Source organism: Sphaerodactylus townsendi, linkage group LG02 (genome assembly GCF_021028975.2).
Source record: "Sphaerodactylus townsendi isolate TG3544 linkage group LG02, MPM_Stown_v2.3, whole genome shotgun sequence".
Taxonomy (NCBI): domain Eukaryota; kingdom Metazoa; phylum Chordata; class Lepidosauria; order Squamata; family Sphaerodactylidae; genus Sphaerodactylus; species Sphaerodactylus townsendi.
Window position 1 is genome coordinate 60,659,029 of NC_059426.1, and position 25,975 is coordinate 60,685,003.

At 40.1% G+C, this 25,975-nt stretch overlaps 1 protein-coding gene across 1 annotated transcript in view; it reads right to left on the reverse strand.

Moving 5' to 3' along the window:
* PTPN4 (protein tyrosine phosphatase non-receptor type 4) overlaps positions 1 to 25,975 on the reverse strand; it is a 150,197-nt gene that overhangs the window by 38,671 nt on the left and 85,551 nt on the right. The window contains exons 8-15 of the mRNA XM_048484509.1: positions 25,259 to 25,379; positions 24,507 to 24,594; positions 22,325 to 22,413; positions 10,190 to 10,253; positions 9,099 to 9,271; positions 7,856 to 7,924; positions 5,699 to 5,833; positions 3,496 to 3,654 (exon numbers count right to left, since the gene is read on the reverse strand). Coding sequence (XP_048340466.1) covers positions 3,496 to 3,654; positions 5,699 to 5,833; positions 7,856 to 7,924; positions 9,099 to 9,271; positions 10,190 to 10,253; positions 22,325 to 22,413; positions 24,507 to 24,594; positions 25,259 to 25,379 — 898 coding nt within the window. The remainder of the gene's footprint in view (positions 1 to 3,495; positions 3,655 to 5,698; positions 5,834 to 7,855; positions 7,925 to 9,098; positions 9,272 to 10,189; positions 10,254 to 22,324; positions 22,414 to 24,506; positions 24,595 to 25,258; positions 25,380 to 25,975) is intronic.

Sequence of the window (25,975 nt, forward strand, 5' to 3'; positions counted from 1 at the left end):
CAGAAGAAGTTCCGTTCTGAGTTCCCGAGAGAACAGATGCGTTTACTGTCTGTGAAAGCCTGGTGGTGTTCGTGAGAAGTATTTGGGGAAAAGAACCCTACTCTAGCCAAGGAAGCGAATTTACTTGCAGGGAGAGAAGAATTCCTAGCCCAGGGTCTAACAGCAGAGCTAGCTCATCTTCAGGACATAGTAAGTAGAGCTATGGTAACTGATCTAGAAAGAGTTTGTTTCAGGGAGGGACCATTCTCTACAGAAGAGGATTTTAAACTGCCTGAGGGAAAAGTATTCCCATCCTTAGTTCTTTAAAAGAATTTACATCAAATGCTGTCAGATAATCCTGGGGTTTGAGAAGTCTGAAGGGAAAAGCAAATTGTGAAATACTCCTTTCCATATAGTGTACAACAGGTATCAGAGTTAACACCTGAAGGTCTGGGTGCTATCTTGGGTTAAATCTGTGAAACATAAGAACATAAGAACAAGCCAGCTGGATCAGACCAGAGTCCATCTAGTCCAGCTCTCTGCTACTCGCAGTGGCCCACCAGGTGCCTTTGGGAGCTCACATGCAGGATGTGAAAGCAGTGGCCTTCTGCGGTGTTGCTCCCGATCACCTGCTCTGTTAAGGCATTTGCAATCTCAGATCAAAGAGGATCAAGATTGGTAGCCATAAATCGACTTCTCCTCCATAAATCTGTCCAAGCCCCTTTTAAAGCTATCCAGGTTAGTGGCCATCACCACCTCCTGTGGCAGCATATTCCAAACACCAATCACACGTTGCATGAAGAAGTGTTTCCTTTTATTAGTCCTAATTCTTCCCCCCAGCATTTTCAATGTATGCCCCTGGTTCTAGTATTGTGAGAAAGAGAGAAAAAATTCTCTCTGTCAACATTTTCTACCCCATGCATAATTTTATAGACTTCAATCATATCCCCCCTCAGCCGCCTCCTCTCCAAACTAAAGAGTCCCAAACACTGCAGCCTCTCCTCATAGGGAAGGTGCTCCAGTCCCTCAGTCATCCTTGTTGCCCTTCTTTGCACTTTTTCTATCTCCTCAATATCCTTTTTGAGATGTGGCGACCAGAACTGGACACAGTACTCCAAGTGCGGTCGCACCACTGCTTTATATAAGGGCATGACAATCTTTGCAGTTTTATTATCAATTCCTTTCCTAATTATCCCCAGCATAGAGTTTGCCTTTTTCACAGCTGCCATGTATTGAGTTGACATTCCCATGGAACTATCAACTAAGACGCCCAAATCCCTTTCCTGGTCTGTGACTGATAGTACTTACCCTTGTAGCTTGTATGTGAAGTTTGGATTTTTTGCCCCATGTGCATCACTTTGAATTTTGCTACATTGAACTGCATTTGCCATTTCTTAGCCCACGCACCAAATTTATCAAGGTCTGCTTGGAGCTCTTTGCAATCCTTTGTGGTTCTCACCACCCTACATAATTTGGTATCATCTGCAAACTTGGACACCACGCTATCCACCCCTACTTCCAGGTCATTTATGAGTAGGTTAAAGAGCACTGGTCCCAAAACGGATCCCTGGGGGACACCGCTCCCTACATCTCTCCATTGTGAGAACTTCCCATTTACACCCACTCTTTGCTTCCTGTTTCTTAACCAGTTTTTAATCCATAGGAGGACTTCCCCTCTTATTCCTTGATTGCTGAGTTTTCTCAATAGTCTCTGGTGAGGAACTTTGTCAAAATGCTTGACTACGTATGAGGGGAGGAGGGAGCAATCCACAAAACTTTGTCACATAATGGCAAAATAAAGCTTGTCTATTGAGTCAAATCACTATGAAACATTTCTAATTAGTGTATTTTTAATTCAATCTTTACAAAGAATGATGAATTCTCCAGACACACCAAACTAATTTTACATACTGCTAACACGTCCTCTTGCACATTCTTACAAACCAGTGGGAATCGCCATGAAATATTTATTTCTAACCTTATGTGGCCTGTCTGTCTCCTAGCCAGCACACTTTGGTTATAACACAGTGTGCATGATCCAATTTCACTTCCCTTTTAAAAATGCAATAAAGGAACGACGTCAAAGTAGATTACATGTCTATACATCGCTGGTGAAATAAATAAAGGAACGCAATAAACTACCATTTGAAGTAGTTAAAGTAACTCTATGGTCATGAGTGTAACATACTGTGATACATTACTATAATTAATTGTGAGAACTAGGATTGAAGCCTTGGGCAAAAATCGCCCTGCTTTATATTTACCCAGTCAGCTTTGCATTTCCTTATGAATGCTTAGACAATGGGTGTGAAAGCAAGCTAGTTTGCAGTCAAAGCAGCTCTCAGTATTACTGCATTTAGTAATTTGCATAATCAAATAAAAAGAAAAACACCCCACTATGATAAGCTCTGTTTGTGTTACATATATCCAGTCTGCCTTCTAACATTTCTAACACAGTTTCATATTTGACAGATGGTAATAACATTTTCATAGTAAACACAGGCTGTTTTTATTTGCTATGCTTTTAAAAAAAACCCTCTTTTCTACATTATCAACATTAACGTAGGACACAGTTCAGAAAACTTTCAATACTTATTGAAATAAAAGTTAAAATCACAGCAGGATCTGGCCCCAGAGGCACTTAAACACATAGGAATTTCAATGTGAACGAGGGCCTAAGTTGCACATAAGACCCTTTTAACTAGAAATGCTGAATCTGGGACCTTCTACTGCTTTGTTATTGTGCTATGATCTACTGCAGACAACCAGCTCCAAAAGCCAAGATTTGAATCCTCAGGTTCCTTCTGCCACCACACGACACACTTCTGCACTTACTAGAAAATTGCCAATTCCCTCTTCTACTGCAGACCCCCTGCAAGCACCACATATTGAAAAGCACAACCAAGGTACTATTCAATAAATAAAGTTAAATAATTATTTGAGGTTGAATTCTGTACAGGCACTCAGTATTTATACTTTAAACATACTAAAGAATGTCACACAAATTATATTCTTGTAATCATTACCGAAGTAGATCAGCATTATTCTTACATTGCTGGGATGGTTAAAAAAGCATTTTTGCCACTGCTCAGTGAATTCATTAGAGATGGCAAAATTAAATGATTAACAGCTTATTTTTTAACTAATACAATACAAAATTTCTCACTATAAAAAGATCACTGAATGTAAATATTAGGGCTGCCAGTGAACTGACATATATGTGGGAACAATTAAAATAGTTGATATAAGCAGCGTATTGTCAAAGGCTTTCACGGCCAGATTCAACTGGTTCTGGTGGGTTTTCCGGGCTGTGTGGCTGTGGTCTGGTAGATTCTGTTCCTAATGTTTCGCCTGCATCTGAAGATGCCAGCCACAGATGCAGGAGAAACGTTAGGAACAAAATCCACCAGACCATGGCCACACAGCCCGGAAAACCCACCAGAACCAGATATAAGCAGCATTTGTTATGTCTTACTATAAAAGAAAACATGGGGACACCCCCCCCCTCCAACTTACGGTGATGATTCCAGAATGATGCTGTTCGCCTGTGTAGAAGAAGGAGATCGATGATTTGCGAAAACATCACTTGGAGATGTATGGACTACACGGTCCACCAACTGTCCCACTGAAGATGGCCGTAACCTATTTCCCTCTTGAGTAAATGCACAATTGCGACTAAACAAGGAAAGAAATGTTGTTCAACAAAAGCATATTAATAAAGTTTTACAGTAGGTTTTGTGTACCAAGACCTGAAATCAGCCACTACTGCATTCCTTAGTTTATGGCAGTGATGTAGGTATAGATTTTTTATGGGAGGGAGGGTTCTGGAGGCGGTGCCCTGCCCCACCCATCCCCAAGCCCTGCCCCCGCCTCCAGTGCTTATAAAAGCAGCTCTCTGAGGCCAGGGACAACAGACCCCCCCCCCCCATCTAGGCTCCCAGCCGGCAGCCAGCAGTCCCTTCTGCCCTCCCCTCCAGGCAGAGATGTAACTAGGGAAAATGGAGCCCGGTGCAACATCTGAGTTTTGTTCCCCCGCCCCCCATGGGTGGCCACTGTGATGATGGAATCCACCCCCAAACAGCATCACTTTCAATGGTGTTTAAACTAGGGAGCCCAGATTCTCCTTTTAAATCCACCTTAAATGTTAAAACAATATTGAAAGTGATGCTGTTTTGGGGTGGATTCACCCCCACCCTGAAACAGCATCACTTTCAATGTTTAAACTGGGGACCTCAGATTCTCCCTTTAAATCCATGCCAAAGAGGGTGGATGTAAAAGGGGAATCTGGGGAAATTTTTTTTTGGGGGGTGCAATTGTTAAGCTAGCAGCACCAAAAGTGCAGGGTATCTTTAGGAGATTCTCCTGATGATATCACCCAGGTTTGGTGAAGTTTGGTTCAGGGGGTCCAAAGTTATGGACCCTCAAAGGTGTAGCCCCCATCTTCTATTAGCTCCCATTGGAAACAATGGGGGATAGGGCACCTCCATAACTTTGGACCTCCTGAACCAAACCTCACCAAACCTGGGTGGTATCATCAGGAGAGTCTCCCAACAAATCCCTGAAATTTTGGTGCTGATAGCCTAAAAACTGCATCTCTTACAGGCCAAAAGCCAATTAAAAAATACAAAAAACCCACAAACGGGGGGGGGGGGGGCAAAGCTTCGGACATGTAATGGGGGGGGGGGGGTTGAACCCGAGGAAAAAAACCCATTACCTACATCCTTGGTTTATGGTCATATTGTGCAACTATATATAGTTTATCCAGGATGTCTTTCAATCTCTGTAAATATGGCACATTTTTGGCAAAAACCAGGAAACAGAAGCAACAAGCATTCAAAATGGAATGTATGTAGTGAAACTGCCCAAAGTTTATTACTATACACCCAATTTGACTCTAAAACTGAATATTTAGTATTACACACTGTAGAAGTTTTATCTGGACTTGGTTGCATATGTTTATACAATTGTCTCCTGCAATTTCAGAGTGATATCTATGTAGCTAGGGGCCTGCAAGAAATTGCAAGGGTGATATTTTCAAATGACCCCCTACTAAAAACAATCTTCTCCAAGATTTTCTGACAGGGGTCTGACAAGGCTATTTCCCCTTCCCTTTTTCTCATTTAACTGACAATCAGCTCTGTCAACATCCCATCTTCTCTGGAGCATATTCAGTCCTTGTCAAGCCAAGACATCAGTTCCTTAATCATCAAGTATCTATAAAACAGAATTTTGGATGATGCTTAATTTGATCTTATCATCATCTATGGCTTGATCTTCCTTTGTTGCTTCTTCTGCACTGCATGCAACATCCATTCTTTACTAGGCCAGTGCAAAGTGTCATATCCACAATGGCCATACAGATCACCAAATATGCCTAAGCGGCTTAGATTTTAACAAGCAGAAGCCATGTATAGTCCTTAATGTGAGAAACTCTACCTATTATGTATTTATTTTATCTAGTATTTCATAACAAATTATTTGAAGGTGTATTTAAATTACAATAATTGCTTACCTCTATAAGTCTGTGTGTATCTACCACTTCCGCCTCAAATTCACTTCACATATTTGATGAAACAATGTGTTGCCAATCAAAACCCTTGGCACAGTAGTTTGCCATCCTCCAAGAATTTTTTTGGTTTGTTTACTATGGAAATTTCTATATTTAGCACACATCCAGAGGAAAATAAGTAGTTGAAGGGGGCTATTCAGTTATACTTACTGATTAGGGGTTCCAGGGGGAGAGCGGGATGGTAAGCTTTGAGTTTCTAACCTATCATCAGACAACGAATTCCTGCTGACAACCTCCCAGTCCATTCCACTTATCAATTTACGAGCTAGAGGTTTACTGGGGGACCTAAAACAGAAATATTTACACAAAACTATTAGTATGATCTCTTGAATTTCTCAATAGTTGATAGCATATAAATGAAACCAGAATCAGTCTTCCAGCACATAGGCCCTATTAAAATGTGCACACATTATTTTAAATAAATGATTTTAGATAGACTTTCCTTCTGTTCTCAGCAGAAGGCTATAGAATGAATCTGTAAAATAAAAACCTTTTTTACTTCTATGACTGTGGGGGATGAATGCACTTTATGGAGCACACTGTATTGAAGAAAAAGAAAATTAAACCATAGCTTTACTACTACAAAAGGCTGGACTAGATACTAGTGCGGTGTTGTAGTTAAGAGTGGTGGACTCTAATTCAGAGAACCGGGTTCGTTTCTCCACGCCTCCACATGAAGCCTTCTGGGTGACCTTGGCTAACCGTAGTTTTCTCAGAACTCTCCCAGGCCAAGGTACTTGTGGAGAGAAGAAGGAATTGTGATTATAAGCTGCTTTGAAACTCCTTAAGGTATAGAAAAGAAGGGTGTAAAAACCAACTCTTTTTCTAATTGTCCTGTTTTATTGTTGCAGATATTGAGAACCTCACATATAGTGAGGAGAAGCAGTCAGGATAGGATGTCCTCTTCCTTTGGTACCTCTCTAAGTCCTGAGTCAAAGTTAGAAGAAACATGTGTCCTGTTTCCTTATACAAAATGTTATGTAACATGTAGTTAACTACTAGTTTACACTCATGAATAAGGACAGTAATTAAGCCAACAGCTGTAGTAAAGTGCACCTGGCTCGCTCCTGACCACCTGTCCCTCTCTGCACCATGTGATGTTGGGTTTCACTGTGTCTTTACCCAACCACCCACCACCTGCTCCCATTGCCTGCTCCCAGCCAACCGAGGTGAGCTCTTGTTAGGACTGTTGGGCTGCTCAAAGTGGAAGGAAGCCAACGGGGTCTGCCAGTCCTGTGCCAAGTCTGGTGTGGGACAGCTGTACTTAAAAATGATTCCTTAATGCTCACAAACATTCGGAACTATTTTCACCTGCAGAAGCATGCACTTTTACTTCCATCACAGCATGACTGACTGCACTTGGATCTTTTGGTGGAAAAGGGAACAGGCTACACAAACTATTATCTTCTCAACAGGGTACAGGAAGCTGAAGAGTAAATGGTTCCCTGCTGTCACTAATCAAAGGTCTATATTCACTTTAACTGACTAGCCTTCTTCCCCTTTGCTGTTATCAGTGAGTAAGCATCCCCACCTCATTTTCTGCATAAATGACTCTTGGCTATAAAAAGATCATAAAAGCAAATCAAATGAGAGAAAATCCAGACATAAAATTACTCAATGCTGCAAGTAAATGTATAGCATTTACCACATATGTGTAAGAGCAGCAAAACTCTTCCTGGGTTGAGAGAAACAAGGCTGACTGCTTACTGCTGCTATAACCCAAATTCAGAAACCAGGCAGAAACAAACAACCGAAATGTTCAAGGTAAAAAAAACTGAAGCAGCACTGTATCACAATCTGACTTCTGCTCTCCAATAAATTAAATAACATAATAAACTAAGACTGGTGTCCCTATGTCTTATTTATTTAAAGCATTTAAATGTGACACCTCCCAAGACAGTGAACAATCACAACATAAGAATAGGCTTGTAAAAAAGAATGAATATGCATAGAAAATTTAATAAAAAGTAAACATATAGGAATATATGATCATCCAACTTTTATCTGTAACACGCATTTGCAAATATTGACTCCTGAGTTGTATCTTAACCGCCATATCAAATAAATATGCCTAACAAAATCAAGTGCTTCCCAATTAAAAAAAAATTAAATGAAGATGACTATTTTGAACACTATTGAGGACGAAATTTCCATTTTTCAGTCTCTCTTAAAGGGTAATATGGAAGTAAGAAGTGAATACATCAGAACAGTACTAAGAGAATATAGGGATGAATTTAAATACATTTTTCAAAAGTTGTAACATTCACAGTATAATAAACATTAGTACAATCCAATTGAAATGCTTACCTGGCAAACACCCTGTCCTTATTTGCTTTTTCTTTACCATACTGTACAGACTGAACCTCTGTTCTTCCACTGAAAAGAAATTTACAAATTATAATCTATGTGTGGCATGAAAAAAAAGATTGAGGGGGATAGCTGATTTGGTAAATATCAGCAACTCTGAGTCACCCAAATCTAAGAGTAAAATTTTACAGTGATCTTCTCTTAACTTCAAACAGCCTGAGTATTAGGTACAACAAGACCATGACAAATAAACTTCAGTCACCTTCCATAATCAATGTAATAGCTGCCAAAGTCTTACCAGAATAAATTTAAAGTACCAAGCTAGCTGTGGAAGACCACGGCTATTCCTTCGCTTTATCCAAACATAACGCCATACAGCCCAATCTACAGGGTTCAGGCAGCTGACGACACAGCCACTGCCATGCCACCTCCAGAGGGCTTCCAAGCAGCGCAGGGATGCAGTAAACACCAGAAACTACCAGCTACCTAAAAGCCCTCATAAGCTTAAAATGGATGAAGGCTCCAAAGCCTGATGAAAGCTGATGAAAGTTGGCTGGGAATGTCCCCTGGGAATGTCCACAGGACATGACCATGGGGGCCGGCTCTCTTCCAGATCACGTGTCACTGAAGTCCATGGCACCTGCCCGCCTCCCAGTTTGCTCTCCCCACCAGTGTAAGTACCATTCATGTCAGCAGGCTGGGCAAAACTGCCAGTACAACTCTGCACCGGCTCCATGAGCTCATTTGCCCCACCTCCACCATAGAATTGGGCTGTGAAACATTTTGCCATTTAATTTCTCTGTGCAATTATCTGACCACAGTTATCTTCGGAATGAGGAGTTTCAAATGATGCAAAGAATTATATTTTACTAGATGCCTATATGCCTAGCTTTCTCCTGACTTATGATAAGCTGGGGAAAGGCTCCTTGGCTGGAGAAAAGCTTTAAACTTTGCTGCCCAGTGCAGTAGAATACAAGCTACAGTCTCCAGTCCTCTTGTGCTGTCTTCCCCAACCATCTCTCCAAGAAAGAGAATGACATTGAGATACTTCTCTCCAATGTGTACCTATACCTGAATGAAGGCTGCTGAATCCATAGAACTCTCTTCAGTATTGAACTTTAACAGAACTTTTTCAGCATCATGGACTTCACTTGGGCATATTCAAAATTGGGAGCACCTTATATTTACTATTATGTTAATAACCTCCACAGTAGCATCGATATACCATATAGCCCAAACTTACCAGTACCGGTACTTTGAACCCAAAGTAAAATAATGTGCAAAAAAATTCTTCTGAGGTGGCAGTGGTCTGTCTAACCGGAAGAAGGTGTGATGTTCTACACAAGCTTTCCATAAATTTTTACATGCTCGATAATTCACCATGTTGAATCCCAGTAATGTTTCTCTAGATTCGTGCTACAAGGAAAAGTTGTACATTTTATTTGACAGAATTAGTCTCCTGTTCATGAAATATATTTGAGGCTGTTATGCAGAGTTAATTCTTTTCACTAACCAGCTCAAAAGAACTCTCAGTGAATATAGCAAGGAAAAAAATCCCTTTAAGAAATTTTTTTTGCATCCTTGTTTTTTATAAAAATGTTTGGAGAATATTTTCATATCAGCCTGTCTACAGGATCCCTTGCACAGCATCCCCAGATATCAACCAGTATGTCAGAGAGGATTCAAGGTTTTTCAAGGCACATAATTAATCAATGCAGAGCACTGGCTAGACCTCTTGAGCTTTAATGTCTTCCCACAGAACGGATTGTGAGCTTTACACGCAAACACTGAGGTACGCTTTCTCTCCAATATTACAATCTGCCTACAAGGTACATACAATTTTTCCATTCTAAGCACATAACCTGTGTGTTGGAAAGCATGGTTTAAAAAAGGTCACGATTGTACACCTGCAAATAATTAGTACTGTTTACTGAATGATTCCTAGCATACTTTAAATTAACATCAGCAATACAAACAGATCTTAGACACTATCTTCTTTTGAAGCAACAATCAAGATCAAAAAGGTGTCCAGCATTTTTATTTTTGCTACAGCTCCACAAGAACTACAAGGCACACTGCATGGAGACAGCACACACACTAAGTAGACTGCAATAGGTTTTCAACCTACCGATTCAGAAGCGTGCATCTCAGCCAAGATAAATGCAAGTCAAAATCTTGTAACATTTAAGGATGTTCATAAAAATTACTACATGTTGGTAAAATAATATTTCAGTCCCTGTGATGGCATGGTAGTTGCATGACAACAGCCACTCACAATCTGAGGGAATTCTGCAAAGTTAGAGGAAATGGCAAATGATTCAGACTGGTACTCACCAATTCTTTTCTAAGTTGAATAAAAAACTGCTTGCATTTAAAAGAAATTTTTACAATCTTCAACCTAAGTGAAATAAAAAAACACAAAATGCTATAATGTTTCTTGATACATATAATCTGTCATACATGTAAAAAATCTGGACAGGTGTGACATACATATTTAGCAACCAGAAATAGTGCCTTTTTTGGTGTTCAGAGGGGAAAACCCTAGCTCAACATCCCAGCCTCACCACAGATTAACTTCTATTCTTGTAGTACATCTGCTTTTTTCTTCTGACAACCCAGAGAGGATAATCTAGTGCTAGCTAACCTAGGAAACTATTACTCTTACAGATTTATCTTAACATAAGGTAAAAAAAAGGTAAAGTTTCCCCTTCAGTAATATCCATCCCTGGGGTATCACTGCAAGCAGTGATTTTATAGGCAAACTGCTTTTGTGGGGTAGTTTGCCATTGCTGTCCCCGGCTATTCTTTACCCCCTAGCTATGACTAGGTACTCATTTACTGACCAAGAAATGGATGGATGGCTGAGTTGACCATGAGCCAGGTGCCAGGATATCTGACCCACAGGGGGCTCGAACTCCTGACTGTGAGTGGCAGTGCAAGCATTTAACCACTATGCCATGCGGCTCCTTTAACATAAGGGCTGTTATCCAAAGTGTCATCCATGAGGCATTCCCAACTCCTCTTTCGCTACAGATTCTTGTGCCTCACAAGAAGTACCTTCCAGAGAAATGAGGGTGGGGAGGGATCAAATACCGATATTAGACTTTGCTAGCAAACCAATAGTGAACTAAAGTTCCTATGAACAGCCAGTGTGGTACAGTGGTTAGCATTGGATTAGAACTGAGAAGAAATGGTTCAAATGCCCACTCAGTTGTGAAGGTCATTCAGCACTCTCAGAATCAAGGTGTTATGAGGGAGAAAGAGAGGAGGGGAGAATGCTGGGTGGGTAGCGTGGTGGCCAAGTTTGCAGATGATACCAAATTATGTAGGGTGGTGAGAACCACAAAGGATTGCGAAGAGCTCCAAGCAGACCTTGATAAATTAGGTGAGTGGGCTAAGAAATGGCAAATGCAGTTCAATGTAGCAAAATGTAAAGTGATGCACATAGGGGCAAAAAATCCAAACTTCACATACACGCTACAGGGGTCAGTGCTATCAGTCACAAACCAGGAAAGGGATTTGGGCGTCTTAGTTGATAGTTCCATGGGAATGTCAACTCAATGCATGGCAGCTGTGAAAAAGGCAAACTCTATGCTGGGGATAATTAGGAAAGGAGTTGATAATAAAACTGCAAGGATTGTCATGCCCTTATATAAAGCAGTGGTGCGACCGCACTTGGAGTACTGTGTTCAGTTCTGGTCGCCACATCTCAAAAAGGATATCGAACAGATAGAAAAAGTGCAGAGAAGGGCAACGAGGATGATTGAAGGATTGGAGCACCTTCCTTATGAGGAGAGGCTGCAGCGTTTGGGACTCTTTAGTTTGGAGAGGAGACGTCTGAGGGGGGATATGATTGAATTCTATAAAATTATGCATGGGGTAGAAAATGTTGACAGAGAGAAATTTTTTCTCTCTTTCTCACAATACTAGAACCAGGGGCATACATTGAAAATGCTGGGGGGAAGAATTAGGACTAATAAAAGGAAACACTTCTTCACGCAACGTGTGATTGGTGTTTGGAATATGCTGCCACAGGAGGTGGTGATGGCCACTAACCTGGATAGCTTTAAAAAGGGCTTGGACAGATTTATGGAGGAGAAGTCAATCTATGGCTACCAATCTTGATCCTCCTTGATCTCAGATTGCAAATGCCTTAGCAGACCAGGTGCTCAGGAGCAGCAGCAGCAGCAGGCCATTGCTTTCACATCCTGCATGTGAGCTCCCAAAGGCACCTGGTGGGCCACTGCGAGTAGAAGAATGCTGGACTAGATGGACTCTGGTCTGATCCAGCAGGCTAGTTCTTATGTTCTTATGTTCTTATGCTTCTTAAGAGTTCTTTGGAGGAAACATGATGAAAAATATGTCAGGCTTAAGATCTTTCACATTAAGAGTGTACGGAAACAACTAAATTCAAGCTTGAATCTGGACTGCAGAATAGTGATAAACGTATATTCAGGCAAAGGAACAATGGGATTTTTTTCCTTCTGAGACTAATCAGTAAACTGCCTCGAACCACAATGAAAGGTGGGATAATAAATGTTTTAGGAACTAAGGAAACAAAAATAAACATGCCACGGAACTGGCACTGGACTGGTTCCAACGGGAGCAGCTAATCCTATTCATGCAATAATCATTTTATAGTACTCTTATTCTAGGCTACACATCTTGTAAGCTGGAAATTCACATGCAAGAAAGGTCCCTAGCCTAGAACAGTGCAGCTTCTGGCTAGCAGCACTATTACAACTGAAATGACTAGCAACATTGTGCCAGCCAACAATAATCCTGCTATGCTAGCACAATGCAACAATAGAGAAGCTTGGTACAGCATCAGGGATGTGTAAACAGAAGCAGGTCACAGATCATGATGCCGCATGTTGTGTTCTCTAACACCCATGCAACTAATACACAAGAGAGCGGGGGGGAAGGAGCAAGGAACCAAGGTGAAAGCTCATAACACATAAAGTAGGAGTGAAAGATATACTACTATACAGAAAAGGCCAGCAATCCTGAGTCATCAAAGAATTCTGTAAGTGTGGCTAGACAGACACTAGAAGAGATAATACAGAAGAAAGCAACAAGAGAGTTAATTGAACCCATGTCTCCTTTTTCGAATGTGCAAATACTGAACATCTGGCTATTGCCCCAAAAGTTACTAATTTGGGTTGTGCTTTTGTTGCTTTTTGTCATTACATCTTACGAACTTCTCTATTTCAACTTTTTAAAATACGGGCTTCGGCTGGGTATTAACAAAGATACAGGAGAATGCACTTTTTAAAAGGCTTTCCTTTTCTCCACATTTACTGATTTGTTTGACATATTTCTATGCTTGTACTACTTCTACTCACTTGGCTACAATATTAGGGCTGAGAAAATCTGGAAAAATGTGCTGCCCAACAACTTTCACTGGCCCTGTGACGCTATCCTCACCACTGTGTAATGTTGCCATTTCCCTGATGTAACTTTCTGTGGACAACAAAATGACTGGGGATCATAATAGTTAATATAAGCACATGAGGGTCATTATGATCTTATTTACTGTGCTGCTGAGGAAGGATAGGTTACTGACCAAGCTCTGCAAGAAACAGTAGATCTAGGGAAGATCAGAAAACTCTGCAACCAACATTTCAAGTAAGTAAGCCTCTAATATGGACAGACACACACACACACGGATTTTTTAGCCTGTGGGAATCTTTGAAATTTGGACACAAAGTGGTGGGCATAGTTATAAAATGGCTTCTACAGGATGTGGTACCTGCCACAATATCACTGCCATGGCTTAACTTCAGTGGCACAGTTAAGTTCCTTTGCTTTGGCAAAAGCTGCCATCACAGCGTTTTTTCAAATTTGCTCATTCAATCAAATTATCAATGGCCAATCAGAACCCTACCCACTTTCTCAAAACCTGGAACTCCCAGGTTCAGATCCTCACTCTGCCATGGAAGTCACTGGGTGACCTTACACCAGTCGTTTCTCTCACTCTCACATGCCCCTTAGGATTCTTGCAAGGATAACATTGCAAGGGAAATTCATGTGTGCCACCCAAAACTCTCTGGAGAAAGGGCAGGATAAAAATGTCATTAAAAAATAAACAAAATAAAAATACAGGGCTGACAGGATCTTTTCTGTGCGATGTTTCTCCCATAATCACTGGAATTCCTACCAGGTCATTTATGTTGTTATCTTTCGTATGGTCTTATGTCACAGCTTCCATGTGACAGAGGCATACCCACAAATTTAGAAAAGAGGGCCTAGAATAAAGTTGGCATATATCAAACTTTGGTGCATCTGTATCAAAAGCAAGGGGGGGGGGGTTACCATATATCCATGGTGGTGAACCTTTGGCACTCCAGATGTTATGGACTACAATTCCCATCAGCCCCTGCCAGCATGGTCAATTGGCCATGCTGGCAGGGGCTAATGGGAATTGTAGTCCATAACATCTGGAGTGCCAAAGGTTCGCCACCACTGCCATATATTATGAAGGAACACAGAACAGGGTCAATCTCTGGTGCCCAAACTGTAATATATAAAAGCAAGCTTTTATTAATTTCTACCAGATGAAAAACTGATCGATGGGGAATAGTCTCTTTCTTCAGTTGTACAAGACAGAAAGCAATGTCACCCTTTCATTATGCTTGCTCAAGATTCCATAGTTCAAGATGTTTAGCACTCCTCAAAGTTGACAGCTCTGAAATACTGCTCTACTTAATATTTCAGTGTGATAATTTACCCTATTTACATTGCATGTATTAATGCATTTATTAGAGCTGATTATATATTTATAAATTCATACAAAGATTAAAAACTAATTATCTCAGATTAATTAATTCAATGATAACATGAATTTAAAACAGGCTTCCCCTTTCATCTCAATGAAATCACATTTCAGTTTATAGGCACTTGCTCTATGGCATTTGTAATTCACGCTTGTTCTATCCGAGACACATATAGAATTATACAGCTTCAGCAAATACAATTTAGAAGTTGAGGCTGGAGAGAGAGAGAGAGAGAGAGAGAGAGAGAGAGAGAGAGAGATTGAATGTCTGTAAGCGCAAGTCTCTGTAAACTTAGGCCCCATTCTAAACCAATTATCTCAAGGATCGTTAACACGTGAGATAAATTCTACATCAAGCAGAAATAAAAGACTGGTAATCACTTCCCACATTCTTTTCATTTCTTCATCTCCACACCTACTTGTCTAACTGAAACCTGGCACCTTCTCCTCTCTGCTACTCTCACTGTTCTTCAACTTGGTGGTCTCTTCATACATATCATTCATCTCACCTAGAGCCAAACTAAATATGACTGATTCACCCTGTACTTGTCAACACCATTTTTTTTAGCAGTTCTAGTTCTTTAAAAATTGCCATGAGGCCTTGATCTGGATACACTGTAGCATGGTGGCTTCAGATCTTGCATTCTCCCCATGGCTTTTCAAATACAGAAACAGCCAGATCCTGAACAATGCAGTGGCAGTATCAACTTCCCATTTCCAAATCCTTCTAGTGCCATTTTGGGTCATTGCCAAGGTCAGTTTCTAAATTTCATTGTATAGCGTGGTGTAGTGGTTAAGAGGAGTAGACTCAAAATCTGAAGAACTGGATTTGATTCCCCACTCCTCCACATGAGCAGTGGACTCTAATGTGGTGAATTGGGTTTGTTTCTCCATTCCTCCACGTGAGGCCTGTTGGGTGACCTTGGACTAGTCACAGTTCTCTTAGAACTTTCTCAGCCCAACCTATCTCACAAAGTGTCTGTGGTTGGGAGGGGATGGGAAGGCGATTGTAAGCCACTTTGTGCCTCCTTGAAAGGTAGAAAAAAGCGGGATATAAAAATGATTTTTTTCTTCTTCTTTGTCACCCGCCCAACCCTCTCTTCAACTTGGTATTCCCAATGCTCTCCCCTCCATCACATAGTTAACCTTTCCCTTTCCTTCCTTCCTGTAGTTACATCAACATTCTCCCCACTCACCCACCCCCACAATTCCCTCAACCCATCTTCTTGGTTTTGCCTTCTTTCATTTGTCATTTGTTTTGAGAGCCAGTGTGGTATAATGGTTAACAGCAGCAGACTCAAATCTAGAGAACAGGTTTCTTTCTCTATCCAAACTCTTGTTTCAAAGCGCCTGATTTTCAAGCTCTACTCAGTATGTCCTGATTTTTAATCCTGAACCCTCCTCCCTTCATGTTCTTCCCATATTCACTGGCATCATTATAACACTGTTTAGTAAGAATGAGAATCTGAATTTACTTGGATTCTTCTTCATTCTGGATATTTAGTTTTTCACCACAAGACTTTTCCCTATACACCACTGCAAAAATGTGTTTCTTCCTCTCTGTTCTCTTGGTGAAAACTTCAGCTTACTTCAGCTTACAGTAATGCCCTGCATTCACTACTGTATTCTTCTCCATTCCAGTTACCCATTGTCACACCTCAACTCTTTCATCCCTATACAAAATGAGCACTATACATCATTTCCCTCTCATCATTCAGACCACATGAGTGGCCTCCTTTTCAATACTCTGGCTTCCTGTTTGCACCACTATCCAGCATAAATTTCTTGTCCTTACTTTTAAACTCTCTGTGACACTGCCCCCATAATCAGGAGCAGCAGTGGTGTAGGAGGTTAAGAGCTTGTGTATCTAATCTGGAGGAACCGGGTTTGATTCCCAGCTCTGCTGCCTGAGCTGTGGAGAGTTATCTGGGGAATTCAGATTAGCCTGTACACTCCCACACATGCCAGCTGGGTGACCTTGGGCTAGTCACAGCTTCTCGGGGCTCTCTCAGCCCCACCTACCTCACAGGGTGTTTGTTGTGACGGGGGAAGGGCAAGGAGATTGTAAGCCCCTTTGAGTCTCCTATAGGAGAGAAAGGGGGGATATAAATCCAAACTCCTCCTCCTCCTCCTCCTTCTTCAAGCCTGCTGTGAACTTTCTGGAAACCCTCTACAGATATCTACAGAATACTGCTTCTCTCTTTCTCCTTTGAACCTTAATTTTTCTGTGAAGCCATAGGCTTTACCTCATAGACATCACTGATTAAAATTAAGCAACTGAACAAAATGTGTTCTTTGTCTGTTTATCCTTATCTCTTTTCTCCCTTCCCCCGAATTAAATTTTAGATTGTAAACTGCGGTGCAGGAACCTGTCTTGCTTGTTTCTCTGTGAAATGACATACACATTGATTGGACTATGTTGTAAGTAATCAAGTTACACCTGTGCTACAACACCCCATTCAAATGATTACATCAGCAACACATTGGCAATTTAATGAGATTGCACACTTGGGTGTAACCACTAATGATTTCTTAAAACTCCAGTGCTTTCTAATCTTCGCTGGTCCATGAGCACTACTGAGCAAGTAAGACTCTGCAAGCGCTATCATACTAGTTTTTTTGCTACACAGAAATGGTTTTTGGAATACCGGTGAGAGCTAAATATCTGGAAGCTAGCTGCATCTTTGCAAATGAAGCATAAAACATGCTCCCCATCAGACAAAATCTCCAGAAAATTAAATTCAGTTTTTTAAAGATAAAAAGGTTTGCTAGATAACAGAAAATGAGCTATTAAGGTTTTTTAATGCAGGACACAGGTACCAGTCTCAAAATTTCTAGATAAGAAACTGTAGAAGTTTGTTTATGTAACTATTTTCTTCTGCTGCTTTTAAGCTGAGGAGAAAAAGTCAAAACTGAACATTGGAGAAGGTGCAAAAAGGAGGAACCAAGGATGTCAGAGCAATATAGCGCTCCACAAACAGCCACCCCTCTTCTCTGTACAGGAGCTGTCTGTCTCGAGATCATTGACTAGCAATGCTGGAGACCAGCACACCACTTTAATTCTATTCCCTTTGGCAACCCACAGCACACCATTCTCTTTAGCTCTTTTTTGTAATAACGTTTTTAAAATCTCGGAAATGGGAAATGCTCCTAAAGCAAGAACTGTGTTAATATAGCTTATATGACAAAATTCAGGATTATAAAAAGAATGGACAGGTCAGAGTATTTACCGTACCAATTTACGCTTGGCAGCGAGATTGTTATAATAAGACTCCATATAATGAGCGAGTCTGCTCTTGCAACCCTAGGTCCATTGAGGATTGCTCATGTATTCTTTGGTGCCCAAAATTTTCATCATGGAAAATATCTTGAGAATATTTTATCACAATGCCCAGAGAGGTCAGGCCAGAATAAACTGGTTATATTACTTGCAGATAGAAATAAATGGGCAACACTACAATTGGCAAAAAAGGTTTGTGGTCGGGGTTATAAACATTCAGTCAAAATCCTCTCTTGTATGTTTTGTTGATGAATAACTCACTGGTCTACCCTGACTCACTCTTCTATTACAGAAATATTGTTAATACTGCTTCCTCTAGCTTTAAACCCTGTGTTTTAAATGCTTGTTACATATTTAAATCTTTTAATGGATATTTAAGGATTTAGATATTATGACTGTATTGTTTTATTTGTTTTTATTTTTTGGTTATGGCTTTGAGATAGTACAATAAATATAGTACAATAAATATAGTACAGTAAATATAATTAAATATAAATATAGATAGTTGGAACAGGTCAAATGCTTTAAATATTTAGGAGTGCACCTCCATTATAGAGGGGGTTGGGCCAGCCACAGAGACCATGCTGTTACAAACTCCATGGTCAGTGTATCAGCAATCTTACGCTTTTTCTATAACAAGGGCCATCAATTTGTGCCTGCAGCATTAAAAGTCTTTAACACCAAGGTGGCCCAGCAATTATTATATGGAGTCCCACTTTGGATAGGCTCCTGGTCCAACACAGCTGAGCGAGTACAATCTCGCTTTTTATTTAAACTTTTGGGCATGCCTCACTGCGTGCCTTACGCCACCCTGTGCCTCGAAACTGGGCAACATCTCTTAGAGACAAGAGCACGGCTTGCCACGCTCAAATATTGGCTGCGCATCTGTTTCAACCGCGATGCAGCCTCCTTTTCATATAAAGCCCTCAAGACTTCTTGTCACTCGGAATGGTGGGGCATTATAGAAACAAAAATTAACAAATTAGGCTATTCTTTGGATTATCTGGCCATGCTACCATCTAAAGAGACTTTCCAGCTTCTGAGGAGAAGGCTGTTTGACCAGGAACATCAGATCCTACTCGAAAAGGACTTGCTCTCCTTTAGCTCTAGGTATCACCTACACTGGTAATAAGGGGGCTCAATACCTGCACCAGATAACCGTGCCCAGGCTCTGTAGAGCAATGATGTTGGCCCGTTGCAATGCCCTTCCATCAGCCGTATCGACAGGGAGATTCACTAAAACCCCTTACCACCCAAGGCTATGCATATGCAACAGGAACTGTGTAGACTCTATAGATCATATTTTACTTTATTGTCCACTTTACACAGGACCCAGAGTCAAATACTTGTCACCTCTGCTACTCAAAAAAGAGTATGCATCTGACTTGCAAAAGATTACCTTTCTGTTGGACAGCCCCAGTAGTGATGCAAATTTTTTTTGCATTGATACCAAATTTTTGGATGTGTATATAAAACAGCGCTTTAGGAGCAAATCCTGAACATCAGCCTTCTCTACCTGCACATTTATATTAGCTTCCCTCTACTTGGTTAAGTGGATCTGTGTATATAATGTTGTTATGCCAATAAAGGTTCTTTCTTTGTTGTTGTTGTTGTTAATATAGATAGTTTTATAGGTTACAGATTATAGTTTACAAGAAAGATGATTTTAAGAAAATTTCATCCAATTCCCAAAATTTTAAGTTCCCATTATCATTAATTACAGAAAAAGTAGGTAAAGAACCATTTTTACATATTTAGGAGAGTTCCTAAATAGTTTGTGTATGGAAAGTATTTCTGCACTAGGGCAGGTAGGTAATCATTTTTTTAAAAAACACAATTTTAAAATAAAATTGGAATTGCATGCGAACATCTAATTTCTTAAAATTAAACTTGTAACATTTTTTAATTTATGAAAGCCTACTTTTCTTTATAATAATGAAATGTGGAGAAAAAACCCTAACAGTCTTCATATAGCACAACTGTTCGTGTAGTTAAATTATGGCTTGCTGGATTGTAGGTGTTAGGAACTAGTAAGTAATGCCAGAGTTATTCAGATTCATGTGGGTGACCAAGAATGTGGACATTTATTTCTCATTCCATGGAGAACAATGATCTTTCCTGTAACTACTATTAGGCTTTGCCTGGTTGAAAATGTGTGGTGGGGCAAGGCCTGGCATTTATCTGACAAAGGCTAAGAAGCACTCTAAAACAAAGATGTACCCTATAGTGTCAACTGCAGCAAGCACGTTGTATACAAAAAAGTATACAAAAAACCCAGTTATTGCTGCAGGCTGTAAAAGTGACCCTATCATTTGTGACTGGCCATTTCTACCAAGTGAGTGGCTCCACACAGCTTCTTGCCATTTTGGTGAACCAGATTTGCTTTGACATGCAAGCCTTCTTCTTAGTTACAAATTGTTCTTAGGGTAGCAAGTGTAAAGGTTTTGGGCAGAGGCATAGCTGGGCCAATCAAGCCTGGTGCGCAGTGTGTTTTTTCCGCCTTGCCATGCCTCCCCCGTGTCAAACACCCCCCGCCCCCCTTCCCACACTTACCTATGTTCCTTTTCTATTTCTAGTATTTTTTGAGGCTGAAAATAGCGGCATCTTCACAGTTCAGGGAAAAAACTGCCTGATGAACAATACTTCTCAGGAGACCTTGTGAGCCCAAGGTCTCCTGGGAACTGTAGTTCCTCAGGCAGTTTTTAGCCTGAACTGTAAATAGGCCGCTTTTTTCAGCCTCAAAAAGTACTAAAAAAATAAAAGGAACGTAGGTAAGTGTGGGAAGGGGGGCAGGGGTGTGTGCTGCGGGGGGCGCCATGGGGGGGCGGGGAAAAGGGGGAGAGCCTGGGGGTGATTTTCCACCTCCTCAGGCGTGCGCCCGGTGCACGACGTATCCCCCGCCCCCTTGGCGCTCCGGCCCTGGGTTTGGGTCACTGCCATGCGGTAAGTTTTGTGGTGAGCAAGAAGAATATCAGCGATCACTGAAGCGGGAATGGTAAGATTTATTTATTTACAGGTTGGTTTTAAAAACCAAATCAGAAACCCAGGTCTCCAGGCTATAAAAGAAGAAACCTGGCTGAAGAACATAAATATAAGCCAGTTATGAGTCAGTGTGTGGTCTGAATTCTCATAAATGCTCACAGGTACAAACAGGCTTTCACTGACTAGCCATTAGGTTGGATCCTTTCACACAAACACAGTTCCGTGAACACCAGCCTGCCCTTTCCAAGAGTCAGATTAAATGGTACAAAGTCTGTTCAACAGCAGAAGAATGCTATATACACTCAGGTAGAGTTAAACCATTTTGCTATGCTACCAAGCTGAGCAACCCTTCAAACTGTTTGCTCTCTTGATGGGACAGACCAAAAACCGACTCCTGCTGTGTTTCCTCCAGTAGTCCTTCTCTTCTCTGAAAGGTGACTGGATGCTGGAGCAGCACTCCCATAGGTATAGGGATGAAATATCTGAGTAGGTATTTTCCTCCTGTCCATCACACCCAGGGTCATGAGCATTAAGTTATCTAAAAATATGCAATTACTAAATATAATGTTTTCAAACAGTGAAAAGAATCAAGATAAATGTTCAAAAGATGTAAAATAAACTTTGTGAGGTAATAAAAAGGCTCTGTTTTAAATGAACGTTTTAATGGATGCAGCAATGTATTAATACACATCTTTTAAAATAATGAAGTAGGTTTCCCATGAATTTCCAATAGAAATTAACATTTTCCATTCAACAATATCCTGGTGGCAGAAAAATGTATTCTCTCTGCTGAATGTGTGACAAATTAACTGACTTGGATCCAAGGAGGGACCCAAGAAGCAAAGGCACTTCTGCTTACACAAGGGAAGGGGGTTAATTTATTCTATTTTATTTTATACTACCAATTACAGTTTCCATTCTGTATGCCTTCAAGAGCTGCTTTTGGGGAGTGAGGTGTCAATGTAAAAAGGAGCCATAGTGAGAATGTATGACAAGATATCCGCAATGCACAAACAAAGGCTGCCCATGCTTTTTTGGATCAAAAGATGTCTTTGTGGTGTAGTCATCACGAATGCTTGACGGATGCCAGGAAAATCTGATTTCAATATTCTACTTTGTCATAAAATTTAATGGGCAGACTTGGACCAGTCACTCTTTCACCACCTAAATTCATGTACAGGTTTGTTATGTGGGTAACAGGGTGCAAAACTACAAGCTCCTTGGAGGAAGGATGGGATAAAAGTAAGACAGACAATCATCATCTATAAATTATATTAAAGTCATATGACAATTCTGAAGAAAATAAACGAGTACTCAATCACTTTTTAAAATAGAACTAACAGGTATAATCAAAAGATATATCAGAATGTGCTATTTTAATGATGAACACTTGCAACAGCCACAAAGCAGTTTTCCTTAAATGGATCCTTACCATAGAAAGGTGTTAATTCGTACCCTGTTCTTATAAATTAGTAAGCCTCCCGACATTACTCCAATCATAATTTCATTGTTACTTTGATCCTACAAAAAAAGGAAAAAAAGATGAACACATATATCTACCAATTGCTTACATGTGTTAATCTTGCAAGTAAGGCTGTAAGATGTCTTGCAGGTGAGCCTCTGGCGTGTGTTAAGAGCCCTGAGTAAGGAAGCACTGGTTTCGCAACTGCTCCAACCTGCTACTTCATTCTTTAGTTATAAAACAGTTATAAAAATCAATTGTTACACCCACTGATTGATTACAAAAATCAAGAAAAGTCTGCCAATTTCTAAAAATAATGAAGAACTTTCTGCCTATTGCCTCTCAAATGGGCTAGTTCTGTTATATGTGACAATTGCAGTACATGCCATACTGTTTCAGTCTAAACCCTGATTGTAATAGGATTGGATTTTTAAAAAAACTATTGAAAATCTGGCCACTGTCAAAAAATCAAGAATGAGAGGAGTCCTATGTGCTAAAAGAATTTCATCTCCCAATAAACCTAGTAAGAGTGCCTATGGGTTAAAAGGCAATCTATAGCAGCTGCATAGTTACTTCCATGACTATTTTTACCCAAAAGGTCTTGATTAGTGGATACAACCACCAGATATGCTTAAAGCTGGCAAAGACAGATCCATACTTTGATCAGATGTTATTACATATTTAACACAGTTATTTGATAACCAGCCTGTCCATGGTTTCATCAACTAGAAGGGAAATTGATAGGTTTACGTTCTTTAGTGTGATATTCTTATTACAAATAAATCACTTTATTTTGGACTCTACTATCTGGTATTTTTTCCTGGTCTTGGCACAGAAACTGCCTTGGTCACTCTGACTGATACATTAAGAGAAAAACAGAAGGAGCACAAGATAGTGATTCTTCAAGATCAATCTAGCTTTCTGATACTATCAACCATAGTATTCTTCAGAATTGCCTAACCAAGCTGGAGGCATCTTGCTCTGCTAGTTCTTTGCCTACTTAGATTTCAGAAGGCAGTGCTGGATCATTCCGCTCTGGCTAATGGCAACTATATTACAGGATGGCAAAACATTTCATTTTGACCCCTCAGTTTTTTTAACATATACATGAAACTGCTGACAGTCATTTGGAGATTTGGAGTGAGGCATCCACAGCATGATAACGGTCTCCAGTTCTTCCATGACTTTTCAAATTAATCAGATATGATGGTGGATATGTTGAACAGGACCTGGAACTAGGGATGGGCTGGATGGGGGCTTTAATAAATTAAAGTATTAGATCAGGTGAAAGTATTAGTGAAGTGTTCTTCTTCAGCATTAGTGTTCTTCAGAACAAACCATAGAAGTTATGGTTTGTTCTGAATAAGGCAAACTTCCTCTAAAAATCAGTTTCACTACCTGCAGACATATTGAGATCCGGTAACCGTTGCATTTTTAAGAAGCACCTGCAACTCAAAGTGCCTCTCCCTATGAAGAGAAATGATCTGCATTCTATGTCAGGCTGCTTTTGAAAGCCTCTGAACTGTAACTGGTCCAAAAAGCCACTGACTGGTTTTTATTCATACTCTATTAATAAAAACATACCCCGGCCATCATATTACTCATGTTTTCCAATATCTACATTTGTTTCCAGTATGCTTCTTTAAAAAATCAAATGGACTTGTTCTGGATCTAAATGTCTAAATGATCTGGGACCTTACAAGCTGAACAACATGTTGTCCCATTAAGATCACTGACAGAGACTCTTCTGTGGGTCTATTTCAACAGAGCTGAGGAGCGTAACAAGTGGTAAAGCTGTTTCCATGATGGCTCCATGTCTGTGGAACAGTTTCACCTAACAAATTCATCTGAAATATTTTTATTACCATTTTGATATTGTGTTTCACCTGGCTTTAGGTTAAATAGACTTAGTTGTTTGTTACTGACTCTTCTTTTTGTTTTACCTTTTTTTTAAACTTCATTTGCTGCTACTGAGTTTGAGCATTTTTACAATGTGCAAAATTTTGTTTTCAACATTATTTTACTGTTCTGAGCTGACTTGGACCATACTGTATACATACATTTAACAATCAGTTTTATAGAAGGTGAAGATATTCATACAATGTCATGAGTTATTTTCTTCTACAGTCAGTACTCATTTGTGAAAACTTACCCTTGCATAGTGCAATTCAACACCATAGAGTTCTAAGGTTCGTGCTGTGTTGAGATAGCAAAATTCTGCCTCAGCAGGAGACAAACCTCTAAAATGAGAAAAACAGGCAAAATACAAAGAACTCAAAATGCATACAGTGATTACATTCCAAACGCATTTTACATATTAGTTCATAATAATAATTACATATTAATTCATAATAATAGAAGAAAAAGGAACTCATTAAATGTTGTCCCTCAATTATCCAATTAGCCAAATCTGCAACAGCAGGTCTACTTCAGGAGAATGAAACGGCAGAATTCAAAACACAAGCACTATTGTACCAGCGTACTTTTCAGATGCCTCATTTAATACACATTGATAGCAGGCATTCTAGGATAAATACCTATTCAATACTAAAACTATAAAAAATATATGACTACTTCTCCCTGCAGCAGTACCTGGAGGATTTTAAAGAGCCATTTCTTTAAAAGAACTGAATAAGATAAACAAGCAGTAATGGGTATAACCCAGAGAACTAACTTACATGCTGCCAAGATCTACCTACACACATAATACTTTTTTCTCCAAATAAGCCTAATGCAAAATCATAAAGTGCTTTTTACATCCTTTGAACATGGGAGGGTTTTTGGGGGGTTGGGGGTGGGAAGAATGGCATGACAGCAGCTGTCCAAACACCTACTGGATAAAGTGAGGTCACACAGTTTTCTAGATTGTAACTTCAATGATTTATGCTTTACATTAACCCTTACAAATGCTGTTGATGTAGTTTGGATACTTCTTTTTCAAAGTCTTGTGGCTGGCCAGGGATGAATGAGTAGTCTGAGAGGTAGCCTGGGAAGTTCTCTGAAAGGTTGTAATCTCCCAGCTCAGCTAGAAAAAAACAACACACCAGTCTGTTTAGCAACAACCCAATTTGAACACATCAAATAGCAAGATAAAAAAAATTACTCTTAAAAAATTAAATGGAATAAAAACACAAACATTTCTCATGCTGTTTACTGCTGTTCGAGGGCTGTAATGCTAGGGTAGGTACATAGAGGACCTGCAACCTCAGTATCCTAGGTGTTCGTTATATTAGTTTATTTAACCCTCTGATAGAAAAGTTCCATAGCATTAAGGTTTGAGGTTTGTGTTCATGTGAATCAAAGTAAGCAAAATTAGACACATTTGTAAGGTGTCAGGTTGATTGCTGAAATCCACAGTAGTAAACACACTACTTACATAACTAGAATAATCTTTGAAGTACAGCAGCCTCCATTCCCAAGGAGGCAAGCTCTAGTTCAGTTTAAAAAACACCAGCTTCTTTGGGTGGAGCAGTCACAGTAGAGAACTTCAAAGAAAGACTGATCTGTGTGTGATCTTCCCTTACCTGTTCTTAAATTAGTTCTTGCAGCATAAGTGCCTTATGGTGCAATCCTAAGCATGTATGCTCAGAAATAAAACCCACTGAGCTCAATGGGACTTAT